This window comes from Diplodia corticola (assembly GCF_001883845.1).
Source record: "Diplodia corticola strain CBS 112549 chromosome Unknown scaffold40, whole genome shotgun sequence".
Lineage (NCBI taxonomy): Eukaryota > Fungi > Ascomycota > Dothideomycetes > Botryosphaeriales > Botryosphaeriaceae > Diplodia > Diplodia corticola.
This window is the reverse complement of record NW_017971519.1, coordinates 53,969-79,250: the sequence shown is the minus strand read 5'-3', so window position 1 is coordinate 79,250 and position 25,282 is coordinate 53,969. Positions and strand designations below refer to the sequence as shown.

At 57.8% G+C, this 25,282-nt stretch overlaps 8 protein-coding genes across 8 annotated transcripts; 5 read left to right on the top strand and 3 right to left on the bottom strand.

Moving 5' to 3' along the window:
- Positions 1-1,012: 1,012 nt before the first annotated feature.
- On the top strand, positions 1,013-3,514 carry BKCO1_4000025 (extracellular serine-threonine rich protein; the record flags this gene model as incomplete). Its single annotated transcript, XM_020275433.1, has 1 exon — positions 1,013-3,514. The coding sequence occupies one exon, from the start codon at positions 1,013-1,015 to the stop codon at positions 3,512-3,514; it is 2,502 nt and encodes an 833-aa protein (XP_020128416.1).
- A 3,318-nt stretch (positions 3,515-6,832) lies between these two features.
- On the bottom strand, positions 6,833-7,377 carry BKCO1_4000024 (mediator-rna polymerase ii transcription subunit 21; the record flags this gene model as incomplete). Its single annotated transcript, XM_020275432.1, has 2 exons — positions 6,833-7,255; positions 7,336-7,377. The coding sequence occupies 2 exons, from the start codon at positions 7,375-7,377 to the stop codon at positions 6,833-6,835; spliced, it is 465 nt and encodes a 154-aa protein (XP_020128417.1).
- A 349-nt stretch (positions 7,378-7,726) lies between these two features.
- BKCO1_4000023 (endonuclease resolvase hjc trna endonuclease) lies at positions 7,727-8,830 on the top strand (the record flags this gene model as incomplete). Its single annotated transcript, XM_020275431.1, has 1 exon — positions 7,727-8,830. The coding sequence occupies one exon, from the start codon at positions 7,727-7,729 to the stop codon at positions 8,828-8,830; it is 1,104 nt and encodes a 367-aa protein (XP_020128422.1).
- A 244-nt stretch (positions 8,831-9,074) lies between these two features.
- Positions 9,075-12,681, top strand: BKCO1_4000022 (dna mismatch repair protein; the record flags this gene model as incomplete). Its single annotated transcript, XM_020275430.1, has 5 exons — positions 9,075-9,107; positions 9,166-9,262; positions 9,317-9,403; positions 9,458-9,836; positions 9,885-12,681. 5 exons carry the CDS (start codon positions 9,075-9,077, stop codon positions 12,679-12,681), a joined length of 3,393 nt encoding a protein of 1,130 aa, XP_020128423.1.
- An 825-nt stretch (positions 12,682-13,506) lies between these two features.
- Positions 13,507-13,867, top strand: BKCO1_4000021 (uncharacterized protein; the record flags this gene model as incomplete). Its single annotated transcript, XM_020275429.1, has 2 exons — positions 13,507-13,574; positions 13,657-13,867. The coding sequence occupies 2 exons, from the start codon at positions 13,507-13,509 to the stop codon at positions 13,865-13,867; spliced, it is 279 nt and encodes a 92-aa protein (XP_020128420.1).
- A 503-nt stretch (positions 13,868-14,370) lies between these two features.
- On the bottom strand, positions 14,371-15,153 carry BKCO1_4000020 (uncharacterized protein; the record flags this gene model as incomplete). Its single annotated transcript, XM_020275428.1, has 1 exon — positions 14,371-15,153. One exon carries the CDS (start codon positions 15,151-15,153, stop codon positions 14,371-14,373), a length of 783 nt encoding a protein of 260 aa, XP_020128421.1.
- A 483-nt stretch (positions 15,154-15,636) lies between these two features.
- On the bottom strand, positions 15,637-17,226 carry BKCO1_4000019 (heterokaryon incompatibility protein; the record flags this gene model as incomplete). The annotated part of the gene is made up of 1 exon (XM_020275426.1): positions 15,637-17,226. One exon carries the CDS (start codon positions 17,224-17,226, stop codon positions 15,637-15,639), a length of 1,590 nt encoding a protein of 529 aa, XP_020128476.1.
- Positions 17,227-20,427: 3,201 nt separating this feature from the next.
- Positions 20,428-23,775, top strand: BKCO1_4000018 (elongation factor 3; the record flags this gene model as incomplete). The annotated part of the gene is made up of 3 exons (XM_020275425.1): positions 20,428-20,615; positions 20,719-23,670; positions 23,724-23,775. 3 exons carry the CDS (start codon positions 20,428-20,430, stop codon positions 23,773-23,775), a joined length of 3,192 nt encoding a protein of 1,063 aa, XP_020128426.1.
- Between the last annotated feature and the right edge of the window lie 1,507 nt (positions 23,776-25,282).

Here is a 25,282-nt window from a genome sequence, read left to right as displayed (position 1 = left end):
GATCACTTGGGATAGCGCACTGCTGGTCCAGTTCCGAGCGACCGAAGTCGCCGGCGGCGAGCGGCGCGCGGCGCGCAACCACGACGGACGCTGCTAGCTGGCGCGCGTTCCTGGAGCGTCTTACGTGGAGTTGAGGACTCTGCTGGTGTGTCGTCGGCATCCCAGGATCATTAGAAGATACGATGGCGGTGGGACGAGTCATGAAAGGGGCGGTGGTGGGCGCCGGGGCCGGGTGGCTATGGCGGCGGGTCGAAGAGGTGAGCCCTGCGCGTGCGAGACAGTTGGAGCCGCGCGTTTTGCCGGGCAGAGAGAAGAGCAGCGGCGGCCAAGGGGCAGATATTGGCTTAGTCCCGAAGCGGACGTGCTCATTTTGGCAGTGGGGAGCAGTCATTTTGGCGCTGGGGCAGGCGCTGGGGCAGGCGCCACCCACCGGCGGGCGGCACGTGTGCGCGCGCGCTGTCGGCGCCGGACTTTCTCTCTCGCCCGCCGCCAACCGCACAGGCGCACCTCCACCTTCTCCACCACCGCAATCATGCTGCCCTGATGCTGCTGCGCGCAACTTGCGATCATCGTATCCCCTGAGCGCTCGCGCCAATGGGGCGATACGGTTGGTCCAGGCCGCGGCCCGCCTGCCGCCTCTACGCCCCAACCGGCAACCAACGCACATCACCACTCCGGAAGAGGTGCGCGCATGGACATGGCAACGGCAGCAATTACGCTGCCACCGCGCCAGGCCGTTCCAGGCACCCCGGTCGAAGCAGCGCGTCGTAGGGCTATCGTGAACCGGGCCAAGCCCTAGCGGCTGCTCGACGATGATCATCCTCTCCCCTCGCGCCCTGTATATCTAGTCCTCTCCGCCGCCCCCCAAGCTCTCTTTCCTCCTCACCCCTCTTGGCTAAACGCAGCCTGCCCTTCTTTTTTCCCAACCTCGTCACTCGTTTCACGAATTGGGTTTGCGTTCTGTCCTTACTACACTATACACTCATTAATCCTATAATCTAATCCGGAAAAAATGGCTTACCGTGGTGCTTTCGCCGCCGCCATCCTGGCCTCGAGCGCGGTCGCCTCGCCTCTGCTTAACGCCGACCTGAACCTGAACCTCCTCGGCGGCGCCTCGTCCACCGCCAGCGCTGCCCAGTCCGTCACCACCTGCGGCGTCACTTGCCAGATGCCCGCCTCCCCCGGTGGCTGCCGCGACCAGTGCTTCCTCAAGGCCCTGGCTGAGGTCTGTGTCGACGACTCTCCCGAGTGCCGTTGCCAGAACGCCGTCTTCCTGAAGGCCCGCGTCGACGCCTGTGTCGACCTCGTCCCGCTCAACGCCTGCCTGGACATCGACCTCACCCTGTTCGGCTCCACCTGGGACGATGCCTGCTCTTGCATCGAGAGCGCCGCCTCCAACGGCAACTGCGCCAGCGAGGATAACGGCACCCCCGCCTCGGCCGCCGTCTCTACGCCTGTTTCCACTCCCGCTGCCGAGAGCCCCGCCTACGGTGCTCCCGCTGAGACTCCCGCCGAGGCCCCCGTCCAGACTCCCTCGGTCGCCGTCGATACCCCCGTCCAGACTCCCTCGGTCGCCGTCGATACCCCCGTCCAGACCCCCTCGGTTGCCGTCGACACCCCCGTCTACACCCCGGCCGACACTCCCTCGGTCGCTGTCGACACCCCCGTCCAGACTCCTGCTGAGACCCCCGCCTACGGCGGTGCTCCCTCGGTTGCTGTGGGCACCCCCCTCTCGCAGACCCCGTCTGTCGCCGTGGGCACCCCGCTCTCGCAGGTCCCCTCTGCCGCCAGCGATGTCGAGGGCGCCGACGTCAACACCCCCTCGACCCCGGCCGCCATGACCACCTCCAAGCCTCAGAGACTCTCGACCGTCTACGAGACCCGCGTCAACACCATCACCTCGTGCGCTCCTGACGTCACGGACTGCCCGGCCTCTGAGAAGACCCACGAGCACACCGTCACTGAGACCCGCGCTATCTCGACCACCTACTGCCCCGAGGAGGACGGCACCACCGCCCCGGCTTCTGCCCCCTCTGCCCCGGCTTCTGCCCCCTCTGCCCCGGCCTCTGCTCCCTCTGCCCCGGTCTCTGCGGCTTCGGTCCCGGCTCCCTCTTCCCCGGCTGCCAGCTCCCCCAAGTCCAGCGGTGTTGAGGGCGCCACTGCCCCTGCTCCCTCGACCCCGGCCGCCATGACCACCCCCAAGCCCTCGACCGTCTACGAGACCCGTGTCAACACCATCACCTCGTGCGCTCCTGACGTCACGGACTGCCCGGCCTCTGAGAAGACCCACGAGCACACCGTCACTGAGACCCGCGCTATCTCGACCACCTACTGCCCTGAGGAGGATGGCACCACCGCCCCGGCTTCTGCCCCCTCTGCCCCGGCCTCTGCTCCCTCTGCCCCGGCCTCTGCTCCCTCTGCCCCGGCTTCCGCCCCCTCTGCCCCGGTCTCTGTGGCTTCGGTCCCGGCTCCCTCTGCCCCGGCCTCCAGCCCCGTTGGCGGCGAGACTGGCCCGGCTCCCTCTGCCCCTGCTGCTGGCCCCGAGACCTCGACCTACCACTCGACTTCCTACACCACTGAGCTCCGCACCATCACCCAGTGCGATGCCTCTGTCACCGACTGCCCTGCCAGCTCCACCAAGGTCCTGACCACCTCGCGCCCCGTTGGCAGCGCCCCGGCTCCCTCGGCCCCGGCCTCGGCTCCCTCTGCCCCGGCTTCGGCTCCCTCTGCCCCGGCTTCGGCTCCCTCTGCCCCGGCTTCGTACGGTGTCCCCTCTGCCCCGGCCTCGTCTGCCCCGACTCCCTCTGCCCCGGCCTCTGCTCCCTCGGCCCCGGCCTCGCAGCCCCCGGTCTCGGTCGCGTCGGTTCCTAGCTCCTCCAAGCCTGCCGTCTCTGCTCCCCCGGCTGTCTCTTCCCCCCCTGCTGGCGCCACCACCATCATGACCACCCAGGTCATCACCGTCACCTCTTGCGGCCCTGAGGTCTCCAACTGCCCCGGCTCGTCGGCGGCCACCCCCGCTGTCCCGACCTCGTACTGGAAGACCACCATCACCAGCTCCGGAATGACCCTCACCCAGACCATGACCGTCCCCAAGCCTTCCGGCACCCCCGTTGGCACTCCCTCCGCCCCTGTCTCCTCGGGCGTCGAGGGCTCTTTCCCTACCCCCACCCCCGCTGTCCCGGCCTCGCAGACCCCCGGCAAGCCCATCTCTGCCGAGTCGGTCCCGTCGTCGCCCAAGTTCTCCGGCTCCGTCTACGTGCCTGCCCCCGCCCCGTCGGCCGGCATGCCCCCTCACTCCAACAACGGCACCGCGAGCTACTCGGTCCCCTCGGTCCCCGTCGTCTCGGGCACCCCCGTCGGCACCACCCCCGGTGTCTCTGCGGCCACCTACTCTCCTAGCGTCACCCCCAGCGGCACCACCACCGCGCCCTCTACCGAGTGGACCGGCGCTGCCGGCCGCGTTGAGATTGCCGGCGGCCTGATGTTCGCCGCTGCCGCTATTGCGCTGTTGTAAGCGGAGGGAGAGAGTTGACAGCTTGATAGGGAAAGCTTTTTGACGGATTTTCTTGTGTGATGTGAAACTTTGCAGCCTTATTTCGATTTGTAAATATTATACCATGGGAGGGAGAAGCTAATTTGCTTTGTTTGGAGAACTTTGTGCGAGCTAGGAAGGAAAGGATAAGTAGAGAGTGCGATTTGATCGAAAGAGAAGAACATTTGTCCCCCACAAAATACCCGCTGAAAGCTCGTTTTCCTTTTGCGTTTTGTCTGTTGCTGGTGTGTTTTTGTCTGCCCTCCGCCCCCTCCCCTCCCCTCCTAACTCGAACCCTCAACCTGAACCCCCATCCTCATCCCGATCTCGCCTCCCTAACTGCCGATCTTAATTTCCTTTGTCTATTGCCCTTACTGAGTCCTTTGTGGACTGTGCTCTGCGCTCTACTATTTTCCTTGTGTACTCGTTTGTTTTGAACATGTGTGCTAATACACGTAATATTGCGCCAACGGCCCGGATTGGTTTGAAAAGATGATTCCATCTTCACACCGTCTGGATGACTCTTAACGCCGTGGATCATTGGATGTCTTCTATAGATAGCATGCTTGCGCTAGATAGTGGTATGCTTGAGCAAAGCACATGATAGTTGTGCTGTTCAAATTCTCTGGGAAACCTAAAACTATTTTGCGAACACTACATGGACGTCTTTAATGGTTGTGTGTCGTATGTGGATTTGGATTTGACATTCGCCTGTGTTTGTGGTGTCGCGGGTAATTGTGGGACGCTGTTCCCCATGTCCTGTCCCTTTCGTCCTACCTGTCGCATCCAGTCGGCTACATGCGACCACGTATGTCTAATGCTTTCTCTTGATCCAGACCATACTCCTGGATCCACCGGCCAGTGTTGGGCAATCCAAGCCTCACGATAGCCACTTCCAGGTGCTCCTCTCCAGAGATATTCCCGTCATTCATGACTCCTATTTCGAGGATGTGAGAGGCTGCATGTTGCTCGTTTTGGTGCCTGTCTCTCGATGGCGTTTTATTGCTCACTGGATTCCGCATCGGTCGTGCTGGTTGTAGGGCTGCATGAAGCTTTGAGCGGCGATAACAGCTCCTAGGGCAAATCGAAAGTTTCGTCGGCGATGAGAGAGGTATCGCTGTGGGCCCAAGGCCTCACACTTGGAACTCCAGCTCCCCTTCGTTGGTGGCCAGCAGCAAATTCTGGCAAACATGGTCAACATCATGCACACGCACCGATCACATCTTGTCCGCATACGTACCTCTGCCAAAACCTCCCCGCGCTCCCCTCTCAACCCTCAACCCTCCTCTTAACCTGCACCCCCCTCCACCCCTCCCTCCACACCGGCACCTCATCCCTCCCCGAATAATCGCAACACCCGCAATAAACCCCCAACCACCACGCGGGCCACCTCCCCCCCTTCACCAACTCCAACTCCCCCGCATAAAACTCGCCCTCCCCCCACCCATCCCCGCCCCTCCTCCCACTCCCACAACACCTCCCCACATCCCTCTCCACCCTCGCCGCCTCCCGCCTCCCCACACAATCCCCCGCATCCTCCGACAACCAGCACCGCGGACACACCCTCTCCACGCTCGGCGCGCCCCTCCCCCACCGCCCAAACCGCGACTCGCACCCCACGCACAACCCCTCGCCCACCCAATCCACCCGCACCACCCTCTCCCGCGACATCCGCGCCGCGTGCGCATTCGCCGCCCCCCACCCCTCGCGCCCCTGGCACGCCGCGCACGTCCGCCACTGCGCGTCTTTGGCTGCCCGCGCCTTGGACGCGTCCGTGAAGCGCTGCGCGGGGAGGAGCCGCTCGCAGGACGTGCAGGTCAGCCGGTTGCGGCGCCGAGCCCATGCGGAGCGTTCGGCGGCGAGGAGCGTGGGCCAGGCGACGGGGTGCTGCTCGTCGGGGGGTGGGGTGATCAAGGTGCGGAAGTGCCGGCAGGTGGAGCGGAGGTGGGCGGTGTCGGGGAAGGCGAGGTGGGAGAGGAGGTGGAGGTGGAGCTCGGGGGGGAGGCGGAGGAGGGGGGGTGGGGGTTGTTGGTGCTGCGTGCTGGCCATTTTTGTTTTTTTTTAATTCTTTTGGTTGTGGGATCGGTTGGTTTGTTGACCCGTGGACGATGGGAGGGCCGGTGGCGAGGTCGGGAAAAGGGAAAGGAGAGTGTGCGGGGGTTTTTTGTATAGGTATCGGGAGGATTGCTGCTGCGCCACTTTGACGGTGACGGTTGACGGTGTTGCGGTGACACAGCCTCGCCGCTGGGCGGTGTTTGATCCGACGTCATGGTTGGGGGCCGTTTTCAACGCGAACGAGGAGACGACTTGGGAATATTAGTTATATTTGGCGCGTGTTGTTTTTGTATTCGCATTGCAATGATTTCATTGATTCAGCTATATTCCAGCATTCAGTTGATGCGGACAAGGAAGCGGCCGCCTGCTCTGTGTTCTTGATCTCTACCAGTCGTCAAGACATCAATGCACGGGCTCGTTTCAGTGCGAATCCTTCTCCAAAAATATACTCATGGGAAGAGGGTATTGGGCCAGCTTCATAGCCGTGAGGGAAATGTCGGTCAGCGAGACGGATTTCGAGAAAATGCCGATTTCCTGAGTCCAGCCGAAGAAGCTCTCAGGGTGGGAACTGATCCAAGGGCCGGTATTGATAATTGGTCGACAAGAGTAAAAAGCCTGCGAACCGTATCCGAGGGTGTACTGAAGGCTACTCGGAGGCGCAGTCCTGACGAGGCAGATCGGGGGCTCGATTGCGTTGAAGAAATTTGATCGCACAAGGCTAAGTCATGAGTAAAAGAATGCTAGATCGTGGGTGGTGGGCTGATTTGGTAGTCAACGCTTTGATACCCATGGAGGACCCGCATACAACTTTCGGGAAAGACAAGTGGAAGTATGAACAGAGATCAGGAAACCGTCAAGATACTGTTTGAAATGATTAGAACCAAAGCAGAATCATCTCGAACTCACAGTCCACTATTATCCAACCACATGAACGAACTGAATCAGCTTATGCTGAAGATATACTCCACTTGTTCGCCTTTATACCATCTCTATTCGCCATTGTCATCCAACCAGCTTGGAACTATGCCATCTGATGCAAATCTCCACGGTGAAGTAGGGCTGCTGTTGACAGCGATGTCCCACCGAACGAGGATCTTGCAGATAATCATCCACCCAGCCCTCAAGTTTCCCAAAACACCAGACCTCTGCCTACCCTCTCTTTTTAAAAAACCGCAAGCCTAAAACTCCCATCGCTAAATGCACAAAACGCCTCTCCCACGCCCTTTGCAAACCCCTCCCCCCCTCTCACGGCCTCCTCGCCTTCATGATCCTCTCATCCAACAACCCCAACAACCTCTCCTTCTCCACCCTCGCCTTCTCCAGCCTCTCCTGCTCCTCCCTCAACTCCCGATCCAGCTCCGCCAGCCGCGCCAGCTGCTGCTGCTCGCTGAAGCCGATGCCGGGCAGGCGGTCGGCGAGCGCGTTGATGCGCGCCATGTTGAGGATGATGTCGCTCGCGATCTCGTGCTGGGTGACGGCGAAGCTGGGGTCCGGCGGAGGCGTGCGCGGCCGGTTGTCGTTGCCTGTGATGCTCGGCCCGCCGTTTTCGGCCGCCGCCGCCGCTGGGTTGCCGATGTCGCGGGAGGCGTCGTGCGGTTGGGCGGGGATGGAGCCGTAGGGGTGGCGCGTGTTGGTGTACATGAGGCCGGCGTACATTTGTTGGACGAGCTGGGAGAAGAGGGTGTGTTAGCGGTGTGGGAGGGGGGTGGGGGGGTTTGTTGCGTGGAGGGGAGGGAGGGCGGGCGTACGATGTCGATCGCGTCTTGGAGTTGGGTGAGGATGTCCGACATGGTTGCGATTGGGGGGCCCTGCGGGCGTCGGATGGAGGAGGGGCAGTCCGGGTTCTGGAAGCGGGCGCTAGGAGGCAATTGTTGGAGTGACGCGAGTGTGGTGAGGGAGGAGATGGTTGTGGATGAGCGGCGGGAAGCTCAAGCTGCAGCTCGGCAGATCGGCGTTGGTCCCTGGTGGCGCGCGCCCGCCTCGGGCACTTTTATTTTCAATTCCCTGCGTCATCGCTCTCTATTCCATCCTTTGAGCCATTGGCGATGCTGAGTCGCTCGAACAGCTGTACCGTATCTATGCCATAGCAGTTATGCTCGTCTCTTTGCCATCCGCATCCCCAGAACAGTACAACCCCTCATGATGAGGCGGCTCCTCCGCCCCTTCAAGCCGCGGCTCCCCCGGCCCATCCTCGCACCCATCCGCGCCGCCTCCAAGAAGACATCTCCCCCACCCGAGCCCGCCATATCCCACGGCTCCGACAACCACAACGACCTCCCCTCCTTCCTTGCCTACGCCGCGCGCGCCAACCTCGCGGCCGACCGCACCGTCTACGTCGGCACGCACTACGAATACACCGTCGCCGCCACCCTCCGCCGGCTCGGCTTCCACCTCACCCGCACGGGGCGCGTGTCCGACTTCGGCATCGACCTCTTGGGCACATGGCGGCTGCCGATCCCCAAAACGCGCGGCAGCAAGAAGGCGGCTGCCGTCGACGATGATACCAGAGACACGCCGCTGCGCGTCCTCGTGCAGTGCAAAGCGAGCAACAAGACGCTCAACCCGAAGAACGTGCGCGAGCTCGAAGGCGCCTTCACGGGAGCGCCCGCGCAGTGGCGCGAGGAGGATTTCCTGGGGTTGCTGGCGACGACGATGAAGGCGACCAAGGGCGTCATGGAGGCGCTCGGGCGCAGTCGCTGGCCCATGGGCTTTTTGAAGGTCGATCCGGATGGGAGGGTGGAGCAGTTTTTGTGGAATGCGAGCGCGAAGGCGAGGGGGCTGGAAGGGCTTGGGGTTACGCTGAGGTATATGGTGGACGAGAGGAGCGAGAATGGGGAGGTCAAGTCGGATATTGCTTTGACTTGGCAGGGGAGGCCATTGCCGTATGTCGAGTTGACCGAGGAAGCGGAGGCGCTGCCTGCGCTGCAGATGAAGTCTGCGGATAAGGTGGTAGAGCAGGAGGAGGGGGCATCTGAACCAGCATCTGAAAATGTTGAAGGAAAGCCAGAGAAAAAGAAGCGGAAGACGAAGGCATCTAAGACCAACTCTGAGAGCGTCGAAGAAAAGCCAGAAAAGAAGGAGAAGGAGGGGGCATCTGAGACAACATCTGAAGACGTTGAAGAAAAGCCAAAAAAGAGAAAGACGAGGAAGACATCTGAGACCCCATCTGAGGATGTCGAAGAAAAGCCTGAAAAGAAGAAGCCCGGCAGGCCAAGGAAGAAGGATGCAGAGCCTGAAGCTTAAAGGTTAGAGCCAAAGTACTGTGCTACATCTTGTGGATATTTGATGTCATGTCTTATGCATATACTCGCGGGGATACCCTACTGGAATTGATATTTGCATCCAAAAGTAGTTGATGTCCATGTTCATTGTGCCTGAGGCCACAAGATAGGCGGCAACAATTAAGCGGGGCGCGGCGCGTGCCTCACGCGTCATCCATCGCGTCTTCCGTGAACGTGTTTCGCCTCCGCAACCACCATGACCTGCAATGGCGACTATCAAGGCCATAGAGGGTCGCTCGGTACGTCCCGCGCATCGCTCCACATCGCAATCGCTCATGCTGACCCGCGACATGTTAGATACACCAAATCCAGTCCGGTCAGGTCATCGTTGACCTTTGCTCTGTTGTCAAAGAGCTTGTCGAGAACAGCTTGGATGCCAGCGCCACCTCGATTGGCAAGTAGCAGGAGACACAGTTTGTAGGTACCGCGAGCTAACGCGCCGAGTCAGACGTGCGGTTCAAGAACAATGGCCTCGAGGCAATCGAGGTACAGGACAACGGTCACGGCATTTCGCCAAACGATTACGAGACCATTGGTATGCTGATCTCGACGGACGCGCTTCTTTTGGCATGCTAATGTCCAATCGTAGCTTTGAAACACTATACTTCGAAACTGTCCTCCTACAATGACCTCTCCTCTCTCCAGACCTTCGGCTTCCGCGGCGAAGCCCTATCCTCGCTCTGCGCCCTCTCGAAATTTCACATCCTCACTGCTCGCGCCACCGATGGCCCGAAGGGCACTCGACTTGATTTTGAAACCTCGGGCAAGCTGAAAGGAACTTCTGTCGCCGCGAGTCAGAAAGGGACAACTGTGGCCGTGGAGAACCTGTTCTACAACCTGCCAGTCAGGAAGAGAGAGCTTGAGAAGAACATCAAGCGGGAATATGGAAAGGTGCTCGGACTCCTGCATGCTTATGCGTGCATCAGCGTTGGAGTGAGGTTTTCTGTGAGCAACCAGGCTGCCAAAGGGTAATGTTACCACGGTGCGAATTTAGTGAGGTACTAACTGATTGCCAGGAAAAAGGTGTCCGTCTTCTCCACCAAAGCAAATCCAACAACACGGGAGAACATTGCCAATGTCTATGGCGCGAAAACATTGACGGCTCTAATCCCACTCGACCTGAAATTGGAGATGGCACCCACCACTATCGGGACACAGAGTGCCAAGAGCTGGAGCACCCAAGACGATCAGCACTCGAAGGAGGTCCGCATCGACGGCCACATCTCCCGGCCCGTTGTTGGCGAAGGTAGGCAAACTCCGGACCGCCAGATGTTTTTTGTCAACTCCAGACCATGTGCTTTGCCTCAGGTGTCCAAAGCCGTCAATGAGGTCTACAAGTCCTTCAATGTCACGCAATCCCCTTTCATCTTCGCAAACCTCGTCATGGACACCAATGCCTATGATGTCAATGTGTCGCCTGATAAGCGGACTATTTTGTTACACGACCAGACGGCCCTCCTGGAAGCGATGAAAGAAGCACTGGTCGCCTTGTTCGAAGAGCATGATCAGAGTGTTCCACAGGCACATTTGGGTCTGAAGAAACTGGGGCAATTCAAGCCGCTAGACTTTGTCAGACAATCATCCGCAACTCGAGAGTCGGAGGGTGGAGGAGATGCTCGAATTGGAGCAAATGAGTCAAACACGGGATCGAGCCCTCCGCGCGTGGAAGAGAAGGGAAACGCATCTGTTAGTCTGATACAACAGTTTGCTGGTAGAGATGCAACAAACCGAAGCCAGCTCTCGCCTGCAGGCGAAGTTCGGCGAAAAAGTGTGGAGGTGTCCGGGGACAAGCAGAAGCTTGCCCTGTTTTTGGCGAAGGGCAATGAAGAGCCTGACTCTCAGCCTCAAGAGGATACGGATGACATGCAACTCGTTTCCTCCCCTCGGGAACCGCCCACTCTACCCCAGGCGGTGCAGGATTTTAATGACCGTATCGCAAGCCAAGAAGCCAAACGCAACCGACCCCAAGAGCCTTCCCCAGAGCGTACCGAATGCGGGGAACAAGAGCCGAGCATTGCAGTCATCCGGACTTCATCTCAGAAGAATGATACAGGTCCGATTCAGAATGCCTTTGATCGAATGCGGCCGAAGCGTGCGCCTGCAGAGACAGCCACAATCACCATTGGCGACAAGACAACAACGATGAAAATTGGCACCCCTGAAGCAAAACGTCGGAGGATTCACACGCCGAAACATAGCTTACACAGTGAACCGTTGCCTTCTCCAGGGAAAAAGTCTGGTTTTGTAAGCTGTCTAAAGCTGTTTGCGGCTCCAGGGACTCAGGTCGACGAGGAAAATGATGAGATATCCGATGACGGATCGAAAGGCGAGGAGCGAGAAGAGCAAAGCCAGAGCGAAAGCGATGAAGCGCCAAACTCTTCTGCTTTAGGAGAGGCTCAAGACAAAGATAGTGACGTTGACATGGCAGAATCCGGCGACGACGCCTCAGACACGGACGATGAAGAGCCCGTTGCCGATACTTCAGAGAAGAGGCCCAATGATAACGAGAGTCCTGACAGGGTTGGGAATAGTGGTGACCAGAATGGAGCAGACCTGCCCCGTGCAGACTCTCCTCTCTTTGTCCAGCAAGATGAAGACTCGGATGATGAGTATTTGGACGAGGATGAAAAGAAGGCGCGAGAGGATGCTCGAGTCGCTGAGATCATTGCGAAGGCTGAAGAGAACTCTGCTCGGCCATCACACGACAACGCGAAGCGAGCTACCAATATCCTCAAGGGAGGCGTAAAGAAGACTTCGACTCTGCAGCTGATCCAGCATCTTGAGACGTCCGTATCGAGAATTGAACAGACATTGTCTCAGCTCAATCAACAGCTTGAAGCATGTGCCAAAGTGGCCGATGGAGACGGATTGCCGTCAGACGGAAAGACGGACCAAACACCCGAAGAGCGTCTATCACTGACGGTTTCAAAATCCGACTTCGGCCGCATGCGCATCATCGGCCAGTTCAACCTCGGCTTCATCCTCGCCGTGCGTCCCGGCACCACCACCAACGCCGTCCCACAACCAACACCAACCCCGGCCCGGTCCTCCTCCTCCTCCACCACCACCACCACCCCAGCGCCGTCCGCAACTCCTTCTTCTTCCTCCCCCTCCCACGCAGCCGACGAGCTCTTCATCATCGACCAGCACGCCTCGGACGAAAAGATCAACTTCGAGCGCCTCAGCAACACCACCATCCTCGCGCCCCAGCGCCTCGTCCACCCCCACCCCCTCGACCTCACCGCCATCGAGGAAGAAACCATTCTCGCGCACCCCGCCGCCTTCGCCGCCAACGGCTTCCAGCTCACGACCGACACCAGCGGCGAGAGCCCCGTCGGCCGTCGCTGCCGGCTGCTGGGCTTGCCGGTCAGCAAGGAGACGACGTTTGCGGTGGCGGATTTGGAGGAGCTGGTGGCGTTGTTGGGGGAGAGTTCGATCGCGGAGGAGAGGGGGGGAGGAGAAGGCGGAGGAGGGGGAGGAGGGGGCAGCAGTGGTGGTGCTGTTGGTATTCCGCGGCCGGGCAAGGTCAGGAAGATGTTGGCCATGCGGGCGTGTCGGAGCAGCATCATGATTGGGAAGACGCTTACGAAGAGGCAGATGGAGCGGGTGGTGAGGGAGATGGGCGAGATTGACAAGCCGTGGAATTGTCCGCATGGGAGGCCGACGATGAGGCATTTGGCTAGTTTGGGGGAGTGGGGGGAGGTCGGGTGGAAAGAGGGGGATGGGATTGTTGGGTTGGGGGAAAGGAGGGGGAAGGGGAAGGGGTCGGTGTGGGGTAGGTTTGTGAGTGGGGAGAGGAGGGGGGTGGAGTGATGGGTGGCGGTGGTGGTGGCGGTGAAGATGACTGTTTGTGGATAGGTGTGTATATTGTTTGAACGTTGATATTTGACACTTTATTTTGTGGAAGGGTTGCTTTGCGGTTTGTGTTTGGCTGTTTGGCAGATCATGACAAGTCGTCGTCGGGCTGTCGTGGAGTAGCCGATGAATTCGCCCACATCTGTCTTACAGAAATAGCAACGCACTTACATGAGTCCAGACTGCGGGTGGATTGAACTGTCCATGTAGAAAAGAGTATCGTGTCCTCAGCAGAGCTTACAACACCCAAGTCTCGTACAACCTGGTTTGTGGGGCCCGGTGTCGGCCCATCATGTCCAGCCAGTGTGGTTCTGGTGGGAAACGTAATCCTTTTAGGGAGGCGCACACCTGGAGAAGACGATAGTCAAGGATAATTTGGGGATTGTCGGGTTACGTATGAGGCTCACGGGTGCTGTACGCACACGCTGTTGGCAAGTGCGATGGCCAAGGGCGGTAGCTCAATACGTCGCCCGCTCACCGTCTCGGTTCCCTACTACGGCCTTTCAGCGCGTAAGGTCCGTTCGCTCTTCACCTCTTTCTCATGCAGTATCGTGGCTTCCGATCAGCTTACCAAGGTAGGTAAATTCAGTCTTGGAAGGCATCCTTGTGCGGCTGCAACGCCAGAACAACCGCATTGTTTAGCTTCGAGTAGTTTTATATTAAAGACCCCAGGTCGCTCACCCCTCGAACTCATCACTACGGCTCAAATTGATCACGGTCCAGCTAAAGGAACAGCATATCTCAACAGAAAACAGCACCTCAGCTCATAACTACACCAAAACCATGGTTCAGGAGGAGTTCTTCGTTATTGGTACCTACAAGAAGTCATGGGTCGGCTATAAGTGCAAAAGGTGCAGGAACAAGCATACCGACGACAGGATATTGGAGACTTCCTATCGCCTATGTGGAATGCGGACATACCAGATGTTTCAGATGCGTCGAGCTTCTCTACCTTAAGGACCAGAACCCGCCTCCCTACACTTGCGACGGCCCCAACTGCGGCAAGATTCTCGCTCCTCACTGGAGCAACTCAAACAAGCTTCTCTCTGCGGAGGCGGAGTATGAGAGCCACGACGGCATAATGGTCATCCACTACACCTTTGGCGATGAGCCCGCGGCTTCCGAGGCTTCTTCATCTCGCTGAGTCGCTCTTGAGTATCGGTCTCACCGTGTTTACATACAGATTGAGATCTGTGACGAGACTTGCTGGCGCCTGTGTGGTCGGGTAATCACGCAGATGACCAACTTGGTAGAAGCGGGCCTTGTCAGGTAGCTCTACCTGATATTGGTTAGCAGTAACTAGGAACAAAAAACACTAGAAAACGCGAAAAAAGTTGAAAAGCATAAGCAATCACAAATCACAAATTTTTTTTGGCCGACAATAAGCGCTCTGCTTGATTTGCACTTACAATTGTGAGACCAGATATTTCAAATGCTATGATTAAGTCCCATTCAAGATACTTGTCTAAATAGTCATTAAATTGACGGGTACATCTCAGACCCCCAAATCGAATAAAAAGAAAAAGAAAACATGACTAAATAGCAGATAGATAATCCAGCTCGCCTCCATCCAATCCCTCCCTTTCCCCCCTTTAATGCCGGCACTCAATCCACGACCACGCCCTCGTACCACCACCATCAACCCTCTCATTTCCTGCTCTTCGCAACCTTCCCCTCTGCCCTCGCAGCTTTGCCCCCCGCCGCCTGAACACTTCTCGCCTCCTTACCGACCCCCTCCCGCCCCCTCCCCGCCGCCTGCGGCTGCGGCTTCGTCTTCCCCGCCGCGCCCTTCTGCGGCCGCGCCACCTCGGCCGGCGACCGCGACGACAACAACAACGACGACCGCACCGACGACAATGGCGACGACGACGGCGGCGGTGGCGGCGGCGGCGGCGGCTTCCCAGCACCAGCCGGAAGCGCTGCAGCAGGAGCAGGAGCAGGAGCAGGAGCAGCGGCGGCGGCAGTAGCAGCACCGCGCGGCCGACCCGTCCCCGTCTTCTTCGCCGTCTTCGTCGCTGTGCCATTGCCGGCTTTCTTCGTCGTGCTCGGCGCCGTCGTCTTCGTCACCCTGGCGCCCGGCTTCGCGGATGCTCCCTTCTTCGCTGCGCTGGTTTTCGCTGCACCGGTCTTCGCCGCTCCGGTCTTCGTAGTGCCCGTCTTCGCAGCCCCCGTCGGCGGCGGCGGCGGCGGCGGTGGCGGCGTAGCCAATGGCGCTTTGAGGAGGATGTCTCTGAGGCTGATTCTCTCTTTTTCTTCCGCGGGTTCCTTGGCTTTGTTGTCTTCGCTGCTGCTGTTGTTGATGTTCATCTTCGAGGAGTCAGGACCTTGAGCGTTGTCGTCATCCTGCGGATCGCCGGCGGCCTTTTTAGCTGCCTGCGTTTTGGCTTTGCGCTGGGGGTTGCGGCGGGGCGGGGGCGGCGGCGACGCCATGGCGGCGGTGGAGTTGTGGTTGGCGTTGTTTGGTGGTGTTTGTGGGAGGATTGTTGGTGTTGTTTGCCGGATTTGGTGGTGTGGTGAGGGGGAGCGAGGCTGGTTTGAGGTTGGGAATGTTTGGCAGATTTTGTGTTTGCGAGGGGGAAGTGTCTCAGCGGTCCTTTGTTGTCACGGAGGATAATGGGACGGCCCGGAAGCGGCATCGTATGCTTGGCCGGAGGTGATTGTGTTCTTTGTGTGGCGACCGAAAATGAAGGGAGTATGTCTACGGCCCTTTATCAATTGTAGGGAAGCGTGCAGAGTAGAGCCTTGCAAAAGGTGCAGCCGGTTCAGACGAGTGTTATGTCTTCAACATCCAAGTCAGCTCCTGTCAACCGACCAGAACCGTCTGAAGGCACATTTCTGTCGTCCCACAACTCTCCTTTCATGACCCCATGAACATAACACTCGCCAACCAGCGTAAATTCCGAATTTCCTGCCCTACCATCGTGTCTTAACAGATACGGCACGTGCCCGCCCAAGAGGTCCCATACCTGATCTCCCTCCTTGGTGCAGTCTGGACCAATACCAATCAGACCGTTGTCCGTAGTAAAACACTCTGCCACGCGTGAATGTCATAATGGCGGAGCTGATTTTATCCAAAACATTCCAAGAAGCAAGATTGCAAAACGGTTCCTGACGTGCTGGAAGCAAGGCGGCCTCTCCAGAGCCTCCGCCATAGTAGTATAGTGGATAGTCCAGGACATTGAGTGCCATGTCGTAGATGTATAGAAACGCCTGCATCTCACTCCATGATCCCTCACGTGCATCACCTCCTTCCTGGAAGGCGATGTCCTGGAGAGACGGCGCAGCGGCAACCCAGTGATCCGGAACACGCCGGTGAAAGTCTTGCAACTGCTCGGAAGACAATTCTCCAACATATGCTGATGCTTCCGGCTCTTGCTGGAGCATCCTCAGTGTCTCTTTGATGAATGCCCGCAAGTCGGCCGCCTTTGGTAGGCGATCGGCAAATGTTGTGCGAAAAATGGCCATGATAAAAGACTCGCCTGTCTGAACATACCGTGATGAATCATCGAATCCGAGGGAGAGCGTCAGTTGATGAAGGAATGGCGAGAATGAATTCCAACAGCGTGTGAACATGCCACCCAAATTTATACCGGCTTTTCCTTTTTCAAGGCGAGTGGTGAGGGTCTCCAGTGGGTGTATCGATGTCACTGTCGCAAGACAGGCACCGCGCAAAGACATACTGGGACTCTCGAATCCATCTTGTGGCATCGGTTGAGTGAATGGACAGTTCTCGTTGATGTGGTAATACGGTAAGTCTTTAGAAGGCCACTCGAAGTAGCGAAGTGTTGCAGTTCGCCGCGGAATTCGCCAGTCGGGGACCCAGGAAGGTATGTCCGAGGCTTGCATAGGACCAAGGCTGTTTGACAAGATGGAGATATCCTGTTCGTATGCGATGACGCGACGTGTGCATTGGGTGTAGACATCCGCGACGGCATTTGAACCAGAATAGTCGGGTTGAATACCAGGATTGGTGGATTCAGTGAGCATTCCTAGGAGAGCGAAGACCTTGTCTCTAGGATCCGTTGCGTTACGGCTCCTGGTGAGCCGCAGAAGTGAGCTAAGGTCCGGTGCAGCCCTCTGGGCGGATTCATCCGTCATTGCCGCAACGTGAGCCAGTGCAAGAATGCTGTCGGCGGTGAAACCCAGGATTCTCTGCGCCAAGCTTGTGCTCTCAAGCGCAAGAGCTAACTTTGTGACATGTGTCCATGGAAGACACATGTGACCGCACATCAACTCTGCGCTGGTTGCCAGGCAGGCTTCCTGAAAAGTCCAAGCTCTGTGGAACCAAGGTCGGTTGAGAAGCTGGGTGACGGGCTCATAGCGCTGCATCCAGGTGGCTCCCATCTTCGCATAGAAAGACAATCTGCGGATAACACTCTTGAATTTTCCGGCTTCAATCTGGAGAACCCATGTTGAGATCAATTCCATGGCACTCTCGGTCTCGTCGTCCGCATTGCCTACCCAGATGAGCACCTTTGAAGCTCTCGAGTATACCAGTCTCATCAGGCTGACTTGGTGATTTCGTTCGGAAACGTCCGCTTGATTGATGCAAAGTGCGTCTACCCAAAGCCTTCTGGCTTCTGTTGAGCTGCGAAGGTGGCGCAATAGCTGGTCCAAATTCTCCGTGATCATGATGCTGCTGGAACCGCAACGGATGCCATGGGTCAAGCTGGAGCTTCCCCATGCGTATGAAACTGCTTCGAAAGGGGCGAGTCATGCGTCTTCGATGCGTTCTGTCGACAGGGAGATATCGATCGCATCGGCGAAACAGCCAGGATGCAAGACTAAAACTCGAATATGACCTCCGTTAAGTTGTTCATACATCTGGGTCGTCATGTTAGCCATCTGAACAAGCTACAGAGTGACGGGGTAGATACCTTGCTTGTCTTTGACGAGAGAGCGAGCCACAAAGCGCACAACCATAGGAAGAATCAGACGATGAAGGACGTGGAAGATGTGGTTGCGGGAGGATGTATTGTGAGCGTAAGAAAGAACGGAAGTGATGCTGTACATATGTTGGCAATGGCTGTGGATGCTGTTTAGGCATCCACGTCGAACCTGGCGTGCGGCGAGATTGTGGACTTTTACTCGCGATTGGCGCCGGCCCCCACTCGAGCCTCCAGTGGATCTACATGTGGGTCCCCCTGGGAATGCTACTTTTAACCAACAATAGGGGGGCGGGGGGTAGTGGGGTAAAGCTAGTGGGCGGCGAGGCTGGTAGGCGGCGAGGCTGGTAGCTGGTAGGTGGCAAGACCGGTAGGTGGTAATATAGGTGTGGGATGCTAGCGAGTTCTCCGAGTTTGCCTACCATTTTGCATATAAATCTGAGGTGAGCGACGGAGAAAAAGTAGCTTTCCCAGGGTAGGGTGGGGGGGTCCAAATTTATGGCGGCCTTAAGATACGACCAGGGCCCCGTATTCTCTGCGAATTAATGTAGTTCTAACCAGCTATCGTACCATAAAAGTACCGCCAGGACCCCCGGTACGAAACATCCACAATCTTCGTCGGCTGCGAGAGGGTGCTGTATTCCTGGTCTACTGGATCACGTCGGCCCACCCTGCGGGTATATCGAGCCAATGGTATACATCTATGGGCAGTCCCTTATACTCTTGAAGTCTGGGAAGATGGTGAAGCTCATTTAAACTTCGACAATCTGTGACACCGTGCATACTTGAGTTAGGGCCACAACCCCCGATCAACATTGGCTCTTGCTTCAAGAAGGGTCTTTTTGGGCCAGGGCATTCGCATCAAAAAAGAAAAAAGCTGAGGTGCGCCCTTGGCTTATTGGCTGCTGTCAGCATAAGGCGGCATTCCCACGCAGCGACCTCTCGGCGCCACCGCCCACTGCATTAGTGCAAGCGCACGCGGGCCAAAAGTCTTATCTTGAAATGTGGAGTAAATCCGGGGTATCAAAAGTACGAGGGGAGACGAGCGTGCGTTGAGGCTGGCGCCCCAAACATCACAGCACAGCGTACAAGCAGGAATTGCAGGGTGCGGCTAACAAAGCACCATCGACGATCGATAATCATGGACAAAGACAGCCCGGCGTGCCTGAATTCATCAGGTGGACAATGGGTAGCATGCCAGTCCCAGAACGGCCGAGGGGAATGCGTGTGGACGTCGCCAGCGTGGACGACAACGACAACCCACGGCACCGGGCTGCCCTTCCGGGATAGCGGCGTCCGGTGAGCAGTTCGGCATGCGCAGGGCTGGATACAAACTTTTTTCCCGCAAACCCTGATCGCCGCTCGGAGTGGTTGGGCCCGCAGAAATTGTTGCAGGGTGCTGGCAAAACTTCAGGAACGGAAGGTGGGCGCCAGGCGTCGCCACCACTGCAGCCACTCCTCCCGGCAGCAGATGGGTAATTGCACACGAGTGGCCAGCTGTTGCGGATGCGAGGCGAGAGAGGGCGCCAGCCGGCGCACGCAGCAGCAGGCACAGCAAGGGCGGTGGCAGGTGTCACGGCCCCAGCGTGTTGTTCTCGAAGGCTTCGATGCAGCTGCCGCTACCGGGAAGAGTCGGTGAAAGTGACGATAAGCGCGGCGATGCGGTTGGCTGGGCCCGACTAGGGATGGGCGGGCGGTCACAGCCAAGTAGGCTTGCTGGGTGCTGGGCGGCGCCTGAGCCATTCCGGCAGCCCTGACGGGGCACCATGTCGGCATACGCGCCGGCGCCCTTGCGGAAGACGAGCGGGCGTGCGGGCTTGTGCTGGCTGCGGGGGATAAGGGATAAGACACAGAGCCGTGCGGCGCTCCGTGTGGCCCGCGTGGGCGGGAGCGGTGCAGCAGAGAAGAACACGTACTACTCACCCATCGCCGGATGGCGTGGCAAAAATAGCATGCTGAAACGCAGCCAGGGACGCAGGAGTGCCGTCAGCCAGGCGGGGGCGCGACAGCTGGAGAAGGGCGGCAGGGCACGGCGCCGAGGGCCACAGGGCCGCCGGGGAAGCTGCGTGCGGCGAGCGAGCGACGGCCGAGGACTTGCCTGTCTCGTCCTTTCGCGCAAGAATCGGCAGGGTGGCAAGGCCATGGGCTTTTGCAGCAGGGAGCTTCTGTAACCACAGGTCGCTCGATCATTGGGGCGACCCAGGGGCCGTTTCGGCGCCCAAAGTAGTCGCTTGGCGTGCTGCTGTGCAAGCGGGTTGCAGTTCGTAGAATAGAAAAGTGCCACCATAGAAGGTATAGCGCAGAGATCTGCCCAATCAAAGTCGCAACACCTCGCTGACTGGGCCAGGGTCTTAGCCACACACCAAGCCGTTCTGAAAACTGGGAGTGTATTGTGCCAATTCCCAGGGTTACAGAACCTCCCTAGCGGCCCAGCGAATTGCGACGGCGGCGTTGGGAGAGTCGGTCGGCCGCTGCCCTGCTGAGGGCCGTGCACGGCGCAAATCCCTGCGACCGCTTACATGCACAGGAAAGGATTTTTTGTGCTGATAGTACAAAAAGCGTCGCCCCCTCCGCCTCGCCCTCTCCCTCCGCAACGTTCTCACTCTCACCCTTTTCTCTTTTTGCTTCATAGAAGGGTCTTCAGCTGCGCGCCGCAGTTTGCAGACTCCGTGGCTTGCGTCTCGATCGCACTGTCGCGTCGCCTTGATACCCGACCGCTAGATTTCGACTTTTTCACGGGCCCCACCAGGCCTTAATATTAAAGCCGGCGACGCCCCCGACCCTCTCTCTCTCCAACCTTCGCATTCCACCTTTCAAAATGGCTCCCGCCGCTGCACACCCCACCGCCGGGCAGGTCAAGTCCGAGAACGCGAAGAGCGTCAAGGTCCTGGAGGAGCTTCTCGCGAAGCTCTCCGTCTCCAAGGAGCAGGACCAGATCCTCTCCACTTCGCACGACCTCGCCACCTTCATCAACGGCGACATTGAGGAGGGCGATGCCCCCACTCAGTAAGTCTCCAGCCCCGTTCTCACGTCCGCCGCGCTGCAGCGATGCTGCCTGCGCTCGCCGGTCGCCGGTCGCACCTTTTCCACAAACTAACAGTCGCTCCAGGGCCGTCGCTCTGCTGAAGAAGCAGCTCGGCAACAAGAAGGATGCCCTCGCCAGGGAACGCGCCCTCGATGCCATCAAGGCCATCGCCTCGCACTCGACCGTCTCCCCTGCCGTCGAGCCCTACCTGGTCGCTCTCCTGCCCGCCACCCTTACCGCCATTGGTGACAAGATGGTCCCGGTCAAGAACGCTGCCCAGGCTGCTGCCGAGGCCATCGTCCAGGCTACCAACGCCAACGCCGTCAAGGCCGTCATCCCCGCCATCATCGACTCGCTCCACTCCGCCCAGAAGTGGCCCGAAAAGATGACCGACCTGGCCTGCATCGAGCTCCTCGCCGAGAGGTCCCGCGCTCAGATGGGCTACCGTGTCCCCGACCTCCTCCCCGTCGTCTCCGAGGCCATGTGGGACACCAAGGCCGAGGTCAAGAAGGCTGCCTATGCCACCATGGAGAAGCTCTGCGAGCTCATCTCCAACAAGGATATCGAGCGTTTCATTCCGGAGCTGATCAAGTGTATCGCCAAGCCTGAGAACGTCCCCGAGACCGTTCACCTGCTCGGTGCTACCACTTTCGTCTCCGACGTCCACGAGCCTACCCTCGCCATCATGGTTCCTCTGCTTGAGCGTGGTCTCGTTGAGCGCGAGACTGCCATCAAGCGTAAGTCGGCCGTCATCATCGACAACATGTGCAAGCTTGTCGAGGACCCCAACATTGTCGCCTCCTTCTTGCCCCGCCTCTACCCCGCCCTCAAGAAGAACCACGAGACCCTCGCCGACCCCGAGGCTCGTGAGAAGACCAAGCAGGCCATCGACACCCTGTCCCGTGTCGGTCACATCGTCGACGACAAGCTCCCCGAGCGCTCGCGCTCTGGTGACGTCGCCACCATCCTGCCCGTCCTCAAGTCTGTTCTCGGTGACAAGGCCAACAACGCCAAGTTCGAGCCCATCTACGAGTACATTTCCGCCATCGCCGGTCAGCTCATCGACGAGAAGGAGACCGAGGCCGCCGTCTGGTCTGCCAACGCTGCTCCGTACTTCAGCGCCATCCTTGGCGAGGAGAAGGCCAAGGACGCCGCGGACAACCTCCGCAAGAAGACTCTGCCCGGCTTCGTCGAGGCCGATGAGGTTCCTTCTGACGAGGAGGAGGGTGAGGATCTTTGCAACTGCACCTTCTCCCTGGCCTACGGTGCCAAGATCCTGCTCAACCAGACTCACCTTCGCCTGAAGCGTGGCCAGCGCTACGGTCTTCTCGGTCCCAACGGTTCTGGCAAGACCACTCTGATGCGCGCCATCAACAACGAGCAGCTTGAGGGTTTCCCCAAGCAGTCTGAGGTCAAGACCGTCTACGTCGAGCACGACCTCGACTCTGCCGACACTGAGCAGACTGTCATCAACTGGACCATGAAGAAGCTCGAGACCGCTGGTGTCACCAAGTCCCAGACCGACGTCGAGAACACCCTCGAGGAGTTCGGTTTCGTCCGCGAGCAGCTGGGCGCTCCCATCACCTCCCTTTCCGGTGGTTGGAAGATGAAGCTGGCTCTTGCCCGTGCCGTGTTCGAGGAGCCCGATATTCTCCTGCTTGACGAGCCCACCAACCACATGGACGTCAAGAACGTTGCCTGGCTCGAGAACTACCTCGTCACCTCCCCTTGCACCTCCATCATCATCTCCCACGACTCCAAGTTCTTGGACAACACCATTCAGCACGTCATCCACTACGAGCGCTTCAAGCTCAAGCGTTACCGTGGTAACATCTCCGAGTTCGTCAAGAAGGTTCCTTCCGCCAAGTCCTACTACGAGCTCGGTGCCTCGGAGCTTGAGTTCAGGTTCCCCGAGCCCGGTTTCCTTGAGGGTGTCAAGACCAAGGCCAAGGCTATTGTTCGTGTCAGCAACATGACCTTCCAGTACCCCGGTACCTCCAAGCCCCAGATCTCCGACATCACCTTCCAGTGCTCGCTCGGCTCCCGTATTGCTGTCATTGGTCCCAACGGTGCTGGCAAGTCTACTCTCGTCAACGTCCTGACTGGTGAGCTCATCCCCACCTCGGGTGATGTCTACCACCACGAGAACATCCGTATCGCCTACATCAAGCAGCACGCTTTCGCCCACATTGATCACCACTTGGACAGCACTCCCTCCGAGTACATCCAGTGGCGTTTCCAGACTGGTGAGGATCGCGAGACCATGGACCGTGCCAACAAGCAGATCACCGAGGACGATGAGAAGGCCATGGACAAGATCTTCAAGATCGAGGGCACTCAGCGCAAGGTCATTGGCATTCACGCCCGTAGAAAGTTCAAGAACAGCTACGAGTACGAGTGCTCGTTCGCTCTCGGCGACAACGTCGGCATGAAGAACGAGCGCTGGACCCCCATGATGACTGCTGACAACGCCTGGATCCCCCGTAACGAGATCATTGCCTCCCACTCCAAGATGGTTGCCGAGGTTGATCAGAAGGAGGCTCTTGCCAGCGGTCAGTTCCGTCCTCTGGTCCGTAAGGAGATTGAGTCCCACTGCGCCAACTTCGGTATCGACGCTGAGCTCGTCTCCCACTCCCGCATGCGTGGTCTTTCTGGTGGTCAGCGTGTCAAGGTCGTCCTTGCCGCTTGCTCGTGGCAGCGTCCCCACTTGATCGTCCTTGACGAGCCCACCAACTACCTCGACCGTGACTCTCTCGGTGCCCTGTCCAAGGCCATCAAGGCTTTCGAGGGTGGTGTTATCATCATCACTCACTCGGCTGAGTTCACCAAGGATCTCACTGAGGAAGTCTGGGCTGTCATGGACGGCAAGATGACTCCTTCCGGCCACAACTGGGTTGCCGGTCAGGGTGCTGGTCCTCGTCTGACCGAGAAGGTCGACGAGGAGGACAAGTTCGACGCCATGGGTAACAAGATTGAGGGCACCAAGAAGAAGGTCAAGCTTTCTTCTTCTGAGCTCCGCAAGAAGAAGAAGGACCGGTACGTTTACCCTTTTCCGTTGTCTTTGATCAAGACGCTAACATCTCTCACAGCATGGCCCGCCGCAAGCGTGGTGAGGAGGTCTTCTCTGATGAGGACGATTAGATTCGTGCGTGAAGGATTCTGCGAGTCTTCCGTGCTTTTTCTTCTTGTGTTTTTTCAGCGATTCCCTGATGTGGACGATCAAAAAAGCATAATGGTGATGGTTTGTCTAGATGCCGGCTAAGCACGTATGAATGTGCGATGCTCGGCTGGGGTTGGGTTCGGCGTCATTTCCTTCTCGTTTTTGATTAATGGTGGATTAGAGTCATGCCTTTATGATTTCCCACTACTGCTATCGCGACATACGCAGCAAAGCAGCTCCCTTCTTGGCAGATTAGACATAGATCTCACTGCTGCGAACAAAAAATTGAAGCCCCTGATCAATTCATTCTTCTCGCCCGAAGTGTATCGTGATACTTTTTTTTTTCTTTTTTGAGAAAGCGGCCGGTCACGTGCGTGGCGAAGTGGACGAAATCGCGCTCTAGCTCATGTCGGCTTGTGATGTCGACGACGAGTAACGTCAGTCAATCCGTGTAGTTTTTACAGTTCAGCTAGAGCGGCAAGGCATTCTACGATCAAGCTTCGAGTTGCTAGGTGTGATTGAATAAATCTGTGAATCTGTTGGGCCTGGAAATCGGGAAAGGTACCGTTGGCCCCACTCGTCGAATGGTAACTCGATGGTGAAGCTATTCAGTTAGTTGCTATTTCTAGGTCAGTGGCAGTATTTAGGTTTTGTTTATGTTAAGCACGTGTTACTTGCTTTATATATATACTGACCATGATCTTTCAAGGGAATTTTACTCCACATACACTCTGCGGAAGCCACTACCTATTCCATCGTTTTCTCTTGCGTTGTATGTACCATGTGCGATTATTCGCATACATACTAGGACACTGTCGGCTGTTCTCTTATCTAGTCCTTCGCTTCAAGCAATTCTCCCCACAAGTATTACATTCATTAGTAGTTATCAGAAGATGTATTCAAGCGTCCTTCCCCTCGGGCATTCTACAAATCCACAGATCTCTCTTTTTCACACTTTCGGTGTTCTACTTACGCCTACAGCTAGGTACGCTACGACGTTTTATTCCATCAGTATCCATGCCGGTACCGGAGAAAGAGACGATGCCTTTTGCCTTTCTACGTTTGCATTGTTCCATTCGTGGGTGCTATTTCTGCAGGCACATGCTGGGGTACGGCCGCGGGTGTGCGACGTGACTGCTGCAGATGCCTTATGACGCAATTCAAAGCCACCGATGAAGACTTGCGATCGCTTTTTAGCATCAGATTATGGCTTGGTCGGCACGGCGACATTGATCATGTTCGGCGTGACAGTGGATGGCATGCGGGGACCCATGGGACTATGTTTACCCACTAGAATCCAGACATCGCATGTCTCTTTCAAAGACAGCATACGCGATCATGCAAGGCGGCATCCGATAGATCGGCAATGACGGGGCCGTGCGACAAGCTTGGGCTGTCATGATCATGGTCTTATCCATTCGTGAGGGTATCTAAAGTATGCAGTATGCCTCCCACACGATCCCCATCATCTGCGTGTTCAGACCAGTC